Source organism: Lepus europaeus, chromosome 10 (genome assembly GCF_033115175.1).
Source record: "Lepus europaeus isolate LE1 chromosome 10, mLepTim1.pri, whole genome shotgun sequence".
In the NCBI taxonomy this organism is placed as follows: domain Eukaryota; kingdom Metazoa; phylum Chordata; class Mammalia; order Lagomorpha; family Leporidae; genus Lepus; species Lepus europaeus.
Genome location: NC_084836.1, coordinates 112,796,373 through 112,806,284, shown reverse-complemented (window position 1 = coordinate 112,806,284; position 9,912 = coordinate 112,796,373). Strand labels below are relative to the sequence as shown.

General features: G+C 59.3%; 1 protein-coding gene across 1 annotated transcript; it reads left to right on the top strand.

Annotated features, from left to right (window-relative positions):
• Positions 1-234: 234 nt before the first annotated feature.
• Positions 235-2,288, top strand: TP53RK (TP53 regulating kinase). The gene is made up of 2 exons (XM_062202390.1): positions 235-552; positions 1,710-2,288. Exons 1-2 carry the CDS (start codon positions 276-278, stop codon positions 2,186-2,188), a joined length of 756 nt encoding a protein of 251 aa, XP_062058374.1. The 5' UTR covers positions 235-275; the 3' UTR covers positions 2,189-2,288.
• Positions 2,289-9,912: the final 7,624 nt, after the last annotated feature.

Here is a 9,912-nt window from a genome sequence, read left to right as displayed (position 1 = left end):
GGGATTCCGGAAAGTGCCGAGCAGTGGTGACGAACGATTTCCCGAGAGTTGCCGAGCGTTTACGGAGATAGCCGAAGGGCTGGGGGCGGAGTCCCAAGAGCCGTTCGCTGCAGGCACCAAAGGCTCTGACAGGAGCCGAAAGGTTGGGAGGCGGAACCATTTTCCCAGGGCGGAAGTGTTGCAGGGGGAGCCGCTAGAGAGGCGGAAGAGGCCGGAGGCTTTTCGGAGCGAGAGGAAGCGTCGCCGGCATTTCCGGGGAGGGCGGAAGCGCTGCCATGGCGGCGCCCGACGCTGGTGCCACCGAGAATCACGAAGAACCCGCGGCGGAGGCGTTGGCCGCGGCCCTGGAGCGGAGCAGCCGCTTCCTGAGCGGCCTGCAGCTGGTGAAGCAGGGCGCCGAGGCGCGCGTGTTCCGCGGCCGCTTCCAGGGCCGGGCGGCCGTGGTGAAGCACCGCTTCCCCAAGGGCTACCGGCACCCGACGCTGGAGGCGCGGCTCGGCCGGCGGCGGACGGTGCAGGAGGCGCGGGCGCTGCTGCGCTGCCGCCGCGCAGGTGAGGCGGCGCGGCCGGGGCCTGGGGCTGCACCGGCGCCTGCTGCCCGGACCCCCGCGCCGGGCCTCGATGCGCTCCGGGCGAGCCGCTGGCGCGTTTGGGCCCGGGCTGTGTTTCTCGGCGGCGCACGGTTGCTGTACCGCCTTGGCCTTGGGTTTTCCCGCGTGCGGTGTCAGGGTTTCGGTCACGGCAGCCGGGCTCTCTGGGCTCCTGTGCGGACCGTGCCGCGTCCCGCGCAGCCTCGGCGCCCGCGCCTGCCGGGCGGCAGCGGTGCTGGGGTGCCCGCCTCCGGGGGCGCTCTGAGCGGTCGCCGGCTGTGTTTGATGCCAGCCTGGCACGTGTTAGACTTCATTCATTGTTTTTTTCATGGAAGCACCCCTGTGCCCCGCCGCGGGGAACTCCGACCTCAGCCGAGAACCTGGGGCTGGGAGAGGGGCAGCAGCTTTCCCGGGTGGCATCCTCCCGACCTCCTGCACACCAGGGCCTTGTCGGGGGCTGGCGGAGAGCAGGCAGACAAGTCCCGGGCGTTTCCGGGGTTCCTGAAGCTGCGGGCGTCTGTGCTCACCCCTCTCTGTGCTGCAAGCGCTGTGCAGCGGGGATCGTGGGCTGTAGCCCCGGGAGAGGCGGGGGTCGTGGGCTGTAGCCCCGGGAGAGGCGGGGATCGGGAGAGGCGGGGATCGTGGGCTGTAGCCCCGAGAGAGGTCTCCGTTTCTAGAACGTGGCCTCCTTGACTGCGCGCACTGAGGGTGGCGATCCCATGAGAGTAGCAGAAACCCAAGGTCACACCCCTGCTAAGCGCGGGGATCAGACTCCGCCCTTACGGACTGCGAAATGAATCTCCCCGACGCCACTCTGCCGGGCTCCGTTGTGTCCAGAAACTTCTGTCTGGGCCGGGCCTCCCCTGCTGGCTCCCGGGTTGGTGTGAGAACTAGGGTTCAGCCCCAAGTTGTAGTGTGGGGAAGGAGGAAGCTTTGGCCCTCCTACCCCGGGCTGGTTAATGGTCTCAGGCCTGAGCCCGAGAATGGTCCAGAGTTGAGTTGTGCCATTTCCTGAAGTGACTAAAGACTGGAAAACTTACTTAACTTTGAAAATGAAGCCTTGACTAAGGAAAACAAACCAAGAATGCCACCCAGTAACCACCCGCGTCTTGATTACAGGGATCTCTGCCCCAGTGGTCTTTTTTGTGGACTATGCTTCCAACTGCTTGTACATGGAGGAAATCGAAGGCTCAGTTACGGTGCGAGATTATATCCAGTCCACCATGGACTCGGAAAGAGCCCCCCAGAGCCTCTCCGGCTTGGCTAAGGCGATCGGGCAGGTGTTGGCTCGGATGCACGACGAAGACCTCATCCATGGGGACCTCACGACCTCCAACATGCTCCTGAAGCCCCCGGCGGAGCAGCTGAGCATCGTGCTCATCGACTTTGGGCTGAGCTTCGTCTCGGGGCTTCCGGAAGATAAGGGCGTGGACCTGTATGTCCTGGAGAAGGCCTTCCTCAGTACCCACCCGAACACCGAGCCCGTGTTCGAAGCCTTCCTGAAGAGCTATGCCAGCGCCTCCAGGAAGGCCAGGCCAGTGCTCAAAAAGCTGGACGAAGTCCGGCTGCGGGGCAGAAAGCGGTCGATGGTCGGGTAGGACGCGTGGCGGCTGCACCGGCTAAGCCGATTCTTCAGAGTAAATCTGAACTCTACAAACGTGAGACGAGGCCTCAATAAATGTGTCGAGCTGTTTTTAAGCCGTGTGTGTGGTCATGCCTGTTGAGTGTCACCGTCTGCAGTTGAGTATTCCTAAGAGCTTGTGTAAGGTGCTCCAGGCAGAATTGGGTGTTTGTAATCAGTCCAGGACTGGGCATCAGCTTAGCGGTTAAGACCCCTGTGTCCTGTCTCGGAGTGCCTGGGTTTGAAGCCAGCTGTGGCGCGACCGGATTCCCACCAGTGCCGATCCTAGGAGGCCGCAGTGATGGCTCGAGTAACCAGGCCCCTGCCGTCCATGTGGGAGACCTGGACTGCCTTCCTGGCTCCGATCCCTGCCTAACCCCGGCCATCACAGGCGTATGAGAAGTGAACCAGTGCATGGGAGTGCACTCTCTCTGTCTTCATCTGTCTTCCTCTCGAATAAATGATTCAAGAGAAAAATCAATCCAGGGCAGACCTGCCTTTCAGTTTTGATGTGTAAGCCTGAGGTACGTAGATGTAGCATCAAAAACAACCTGGAACTGGGTAATCAGAATGTTCGCTGTCAGTGCTGCTGGTGAGACACGTCAGACTGTCAGCCCTCGAACCTGGGGTTGTGTTGTTGGGTACGTGATGAATTCGTCTTCAGACTAGCGGATAGAATCCGACCAGAAAGTAGCAGAATACACTGTTTTATGAAAGTTGCTTCGGACATGTTTCTGTGAAGGGTCATGGCAAAGCATGATAAATGCTCTGTAGCTTCATTTTCTCTTTTCTCTTAAAAAGGGCTGCGCCTGCTCCAGTGGAGCGGACATGCTAGTGAGACTGGGACCATGTCTGTTTGGGTCAGCACAGTCAGCGTCCACTCAGGTGCCCTGAATGGAGGCGGCCCTTCCCTGCTTGTGACTGGGGGAGAGGAGCCCTTGCGTGGCTGTTGACTGTTAAGCACTGTGCCTGTTTTCACACTGGATCTAAAACAGCTCTGAGTCAGGTACTGTCTTTGAATGGTTGGGGAAACGGACTAGAAAGGAGCTCACTGGTTCACGGTATCACAGGAGCAGGAGGAACTTGTCCCTGGCGCCAAGCCCCTACCCTCCCCTGGTCTGTAGGAGATACTGGACATGACCCATCTCTGTGTTATGATAGTGCGGAGGGGCTCCCAGCAGCTTTGAAGAACTCTGCAGGGCCCCGGGAGCTGGCAGTGACTTTGTTTGAATTGATGGACTCAGCGTGACTGAGATGGCTCATCCTTAGTTTCATTTGTACTATAAGCCTAATACTTACCTCGTGGGGCATGTGACTGGTTGATCCACGCATGTGGGCAGAAGTCAGCAAATCCCTGTTGCGTGCTGTGTGCCAGGCCCTGGAGAGTGCCTGGGAGAAGTGCGGAAGTCCCCGAGTGGCATCTTGCAGTGGTGAGGGTAGAGGTGAAGGAGAGAGAGGAATGTGGGAGATGGGCGGAGTCCCTGAGGGACGGCCGGTGAGGCTGCTGTGGCTGGCATGAGGGAGCGAGGATGAAGAGAGGATGGGATTGGAGAGCTGGGCAGGGCCCGGGCGGTCACAAGGCTGGATGTTACTCTTACTGGGACTAGAGCAGGGTGACGTCTGATTAGTGTTTCGAAAGGGTTGCTTTAGATACCTGTACAGAAAGCGTAGGGGCAAGAGTGGGAGCCAGGAAGTGAGAAGGCTGCTGTACCTGGCTGGGCCACTAGGGAGGTAGCCGGGGCTGGGGGCTGGGGGTGGTGGTGGCGGAAGCAGTGGGGAGTGTGCTGCAAACCCTTGGCCGGGGCATGGCACCCGGCAGGGCGTGGAATGTGGCCGCCAGCAGCCGAGGCGGGGGCAGCAGCATAGGAAGCACTAATGAGGGGAGAGATCGGAATGCTGGGGGCTGGATGAAAGCCAGGGTTGTTCCCAGCAGTGTTGTCGCATCCGGGTTCTCGGCTGACGGAAGCCCCAGGGGAGCCGTGGGTTCCTTTCCCAAGGGCTAAGGGGCCTTCAGAGTTGCAATCCCAACAAAGGTTACAATCCCCCATCCCAGGTGCAGAACACTCCGCAGTGTGAGGGAGGCTCTAGGATCACAGTAAGTGACAGCTGCAGTTCAAACCCAATTAAAAAATGATTTATTTGAAATCAGTGAAGGGGGGGGGGTGGAGAGAAGAGTTAGCTTCCATCTGCTGATTCCTGCCCCAAAATGGCTGTAACAGCCAGGGCTGGGCCAGGCCAAAGACAGGAGCCTGGAACATGGGTGACAGGACCCCAGTCACCGGGGCCATCTGCTGCTGCTGCCCCCAGGTGCATTAGCAGGGAGCTGGGTCAGAAGCAGGGCAGCCGGGACTTGAACCTGCACCCGGATATGGAATGCTGGCCTCCCAGGCAGCAGCTTAGCTCACTGCACCATGACACCGGCCCCTGCACCCAACTGGTTAGCCCCAGTTAGTAGTTGAGTTGTCACTAGGTTCTTCTTACACACTAACTCATCGTACAGAGGAGGCAGCTGGGCCTGGTCTTGCCCGGGATCATTGACTGAGTGCAGTGTGCTGTGACCTGGGCTGTGTCCAGCACTGAAATGGACCGGGGTCCGTGTCCTGTCATTTGAAAGGGCTGTAGCTAGTCCACGGGCCTGGAAGTGCTTCCAGAACACAGTTAACGCACTTGAAGGCAGGGCCTAGCGAGTGCTCCAGCTGAGGCTCGGCCTTGGTACAGGAGAGGAGCCAAGCGCGCTCAGACCTGCTGGGGGCATTTGGGAACACCGGGTTAGTGAAGGCTTGTCAGGTGCAGTGCCCGCGCTAGGTAGGAAAGAGACCCTAATCCTGATCCTGGCTTCAATAAAACTGTAGTTACAAAAGCATGCACGTTTGTCCTAGTTTGCTAATTTCTTTCTCAACAATTGTGTTTAAATCTTTGTCTTGATTATGTTGAGTTACCTGGCTCCCTCTTACCCTGTTACTGTCCCTCCCTTGCCTCGTCCTAGTCCTAACCAGGCTGTCACTGGCGGCCAGACCTGATGGAGAAGCCGAGTTCTAACAAGCGGAGCTAGGAGTGTGTCTTGTGTACTTAATTCAAGGCCCTGCACCTCCAAACCTGTGGCTCTCCTTTGCCACCAGAGGTCACAGTCGCTGTCATTGGCTGGCAAGCAGGTAAAGGAGAAACTCCCTCCACTTCCTTCTCTCCTCCCTCCTCCCTTCTTCTTCTGCATCGCATCTCCCTGCCCCGCTTGGTTCCCTCCTTCCCGTCCTTGAACTTGATCATGCATTCATGCCACACCTCAGCTGAGCACTTGTGTGTTTTTTTTGACAGGAAGAGTTAGACAGTGAGAGAGAGAGAGACAGAAGGGTCTTCCTTCCGTTGGTTCAGATGGCTGCTATGGCCGCTGTGCTGCGCAGATCCAAAGCCAGGAGCCAGGTGCTTCCTTCTGGTCTCCCACGTGGGTGCAGGGCCCAAGGACCTGGGCCATCCTCCACTGCCTTCCTGGGCCACAGCAGAGAGCTGGTCTGGAAGAGGAGCAACCGGGACAGAATCCGGCACCCCGACCGGGACTAGAACCCGGGGTGCCGGCACCGTGGGCAGAGGATTAGCCTAGTGAGCCGCGGCACTGGCCTCAGCTGAGCACTTGTAAACACGGCAGGCACCACACAAATCACCAGTAGAGAGCCAGACAGACGTGGGGACGTCCGGTTCTGTCTTGTTTCTTCACCTCTTCTCTCCTTCACTGGTTCCTTCGCTAGGTGGGCACCTTGCCTGTGTCCAGTCCTGTGCCGTGTCCTGGAGGAGCTACAGTGCTGAGAAAACCCAGGGGCGGCCCTGGGGCGCCCGGGCCTCCGCCGCAGTGCTCTTCCTTGTGGCCTCCTTGCTGGTTCCCCTGCGTCTGCTGTGGCCCTGCGTTCTTCCTTGCTCAGCAGCCGGAGGGACCCTTCCCTCCCTCCCTCCCTCCCTCCCTCCCTCCCTCCCTCCCTCCTTCCCTCCCTCCCTCCTTCCCTCCTTCCCTCCTTCCCTCCCTCTCTCCCTTCTTTCCTTCCTTCCTTCCTTTTACTTGAAAGAGTTACACACAGAGAGAAAAGGAGAGACAGAGAGAGAGAGAGGTTTTCTATCCGCTGGTTCATTCCCCAGATGGCTGCAGTGGCCAGAGGTGTGCCAGGAGCCAGGAGCTTCTTCAGGTCTCCCACGTGGGTACAGGGGCCCAAGGACTTGGGCCATCTTCTGCTGCTTTCCCAGGCCATAGCAGAGAGCTGGATCAGAAGTGTAGCAGCCGGGACTTGAACTGGCGCCCTTATGGGATGCCGGCACTGCTGGCAGTGGCTTTTACCCTCTATGCCACAGCACCGGCCCGCGGAGGGACCCTTTCATGGCCAGGCTATGCCATTTCTCTACTCTGAAGTCTGATGGCTTCCATCCCACGCTGCCTTCCTGCAGAGGCAGGCCTGGGCCTCCTGTCTGTAAAACAGGACAGCGGCGCCCTCCTGAAGAAGCTGCTGGAAGCTCCGTCGGGCTCAGCTGCAGTGAGGAGTGGAGGATGCTGCTTCAGGTGATGATTCGCAGAAGGGAAGCAGCAGAAGGAGACTTGAGAGGCAGCCCCCGCTGGAGCTGTGCAGCTAGGACTGTCTGGGACGTCCCACGCTGGGCCAAAGGGGCCAGGCCTTCCTAACTCCATAGTCCATGGTCCACGGTGGCCCACCCTGGAAGAGACAGGCCTGGTCCCTGGAGATGGATTGCGGATGGCTCTCACTGCCCCTGGGCAGGCAGGCAGTTCTGTGAAGGGCATCTGGGCCGCGTATCAGTTCTGCCATCGGCCCCCAGTGCCTGGCACCTTGGAACAATGCACAATCATTGTCATTATCATGTCACTTAGATTGCTGTTATATTTAGCGACTGACAAACAGGCAATTATAATACAGTGTCATTTGCTCCCTTCGTCAGCTAAGGGTGGAAACACGCTGCTGGTCCCCACCCTGTGTTTCTGAACCGGAAGTTGTGAGGCTGGGCTGTAGTCCTTCTCCGTCACGTTCCCAGGTGATGCGACACTGCTGTTCTGAGCACCACTGTCCCAGGAAGGTCAGGACGTCCATGAGGACGGCGGGAAACGGAGGACGGGAGGACAGGAAACAGCAGTTCCCTGCTGCCAGCGTGCCCATTTCACAGGTGAGGGAGCCGAGGCTCAGAGACGCCAAGCAGCTACCCCAGAGTCACTAGCCTGCCACTGATAGGGCGTGTACCCAGCATGGTTGCCCGCAGAGCCCTAATTTGTACAGGTGTTCTTGGGGAAGGTCAGAACAGTTCCTGATCCAGAGGTGGTGGGGAGGGGAGGACAGGTGGCATCTTGCTCGCTGAGAAGATACAGCAAAGACGGCGCCTGTGGGAGAGCTTGCTCCTTGGAGAAGGTGAGGGGTGAGAACATATTCCCGCTGCCCTGACCCCAACACGCCCCCTCAGCAGTGCTGCATTTGGGGGAGCTGGGGGTTTGGCAGCTGTCTTGATGGGCTGAGGCCCCCCTCCAGGAACAGGGCGGGGAGGAAGGGGTAGGTCGGGGGAGGAGCGGAGAGGCCCCACCTCAGGCCTGCTCCCCACCTTGCTTCCTGCCGAGGCGTCTAAAACTGAAGCCGCTCCCACTCAGCTTGTCTACCCTTGGTGCCCAAGCATTCCTCATCAGACAGACCAACCCCAGGCCCCCAAGCTGTGCTTGTTCGCGGCCGCTTGCTGTCCCGGTCAGTGCAGGCCTTTCTACGTAGATCAAAGTCAAGGAGCCGGAGACAGGCTGACCCCAGCTCCTTCTCACCAAGAGCTGCCAGCGATCTAACCCACCCGACGCCCGGCTAGCACCTGCCACCCACTTGCTTGTGAATTCCGGGGAGATGCCAAGTTTCCTGAGCCTCGGTTTCCCCATGTGTGAAGGGAAGGGTTTGACCCGGATAAGACTGGTTGCTGTTACTGTCGACGTTTGTTGGGCCCATGTGATGTTTGTGTTTTCGTTGGCAATGTTAAGGAACCGGGATGGTTTCACACAAAAACCCCAATGTCGCTTCTCTGGAAACATCAGGAGGTCTGGGCCTCCCGGGTCTAACGCTCCCCCTTAGAAGGGGGCTGAGCTCTCAGTGCACCCCAGTCCCTACCTCTCCCTATTGCTCCTCCCCTCAGGGGGCAGCTCCAGCTCCTGTTTCCCGTCTTGCTCCTGCTGATCTCTCTCTAGAGCTCAGTGGAGTTGCACTTTCTCTCCCAGACCCCTGTCCTCATGTTGCTTGTCCCAATCAGGCGGGTCTGTGTCTCCCAGGGGTCTCCCAGGCGTGTCTGAAACCAAACTCCTCGGTCCACTCCTTCCTCTCTGCCCCCACCTTCCCAGCTTCCTAAACAACAGCTCTGAATCCCGCACTTCAGCCCTGAACCCTGGCCGCTGCCTCCCGCCCGGCAGCAGGTCTCATGGCTTTCCTTTCTACATGCAGTCCAGCAGTTAGGCGAGCGGCTCCTCCTGGCGGTGGCGGTGGCTGGGAGGGGACTGCTGGCGGAGGGGCAGGTGCCATTTCTCAGACCTGGTGCTCTTCAGCAGGTGGGTTTGGGCTATAAGCTTCATCAGAGTGCATGCACGTCTGTGAGCTTTTTTGTCGTTATGCTGCTCGGCAGTCATGAGCTTATGAATGCGTGACTGTCGCACCTGTGTCCCTCCCAGCCAGCCCTGGGCTCAGGCCGTGCGGTGGTTTGCCTGCACCATCGCCATCTCAGCTGCCTCCACACCCCTGCGGTCCGTCTTCCCCAAGCAGGCTGGGGAATCCGATTTCATCTCAGTTCAGATCTTGTCCGTCCAGCAGTCCAAGCACTCCAGGGGTCTCTGCCTTACTCAGGGCCGATAGGTCCACCTGTCGCCCCTCAAAAAACTGTGGACCCCTCTTCTCCTGAGCCCCACTTCCTCGAGGCAGCCACGTGGGGCGCCTTGCCTGCTTGCAGCTCGCCATGCATGCTCCCGTCTAAGCCTTCCCAGCTGCTCTTGCCTTTCTCACAGAGCCACACAAGGTTCCGTCCGTTATTTCCTTCTGGTCTGCCCAGTCACTTTGCCTGGTAAGCCACCCTGAACACCCCGGGAGGAGGCGATACCCACCCCAGCCCCTCCCTGCTTTATTCCCCTCTGTGGCCGTTGGGGCCACGACATCCTTCACTGGTTCGTGTGCCGCCGTCCGCACCCCCTCTAGGACCTGGGGTTCGGTCCCCTGCGCTGTGCTGGTGCCTGGAAGGGGGTAGGGAGGGCTCCACAGACATTTCTTGAATCGAGTTGAATTCCTTCTCACAACCAAGCCTGCTTGGACAGGAAGCCAGGTCTGTGTGTGAGCCTTCCTCCCTCTCCCCAAAGCACACGCGCATGTATTTTCTCTCTCTCATCTGTCTCTCATGCTCACTCTCTCTCCCTATCTCTTCTGCCTACCCGCACTCTTCCCTGCTGGAGGCCAAGCAAGTGTGGTCCTGGCCTGCAGTTTGGAACAAAAAACAGTCAGAACACTGGGGGTCTGCTGGCGATCAAAGGCCTCTGCGTGTTTGTAAACCTCCCTGCTCGCTGGGATGGAGGGGGCTCAGGACAGCCCAGAGGCCAGAGCTGGCCCTCGCTCCAGGCCAGGGGCACTGGGGGCCTAGCCCTTCCCGTCGTGAGGAAAGGCCCCCCAGGGCCAAGCTGCTTGACTGCCCCCCTCCGGGAGAAATCAAGAGGGAGGC

Bases quoted from the DNA above. Each gene is read 5' to 3' on its own strand.
- TP53RK (XM_062202390.1), top strand. From the start codon at position 276: ATGGCGGCGCCCGACGCTGGTGCCACCGAGAATCACGAAGAACCCGCG. The intron at 553-1,709 runs GTGAGGCGGCGC...TCTTGATTACAG, and splicing joins GCTGCGCTGCCGCCGCGCAG to GGATCTCTGCCCCAGTGGTC.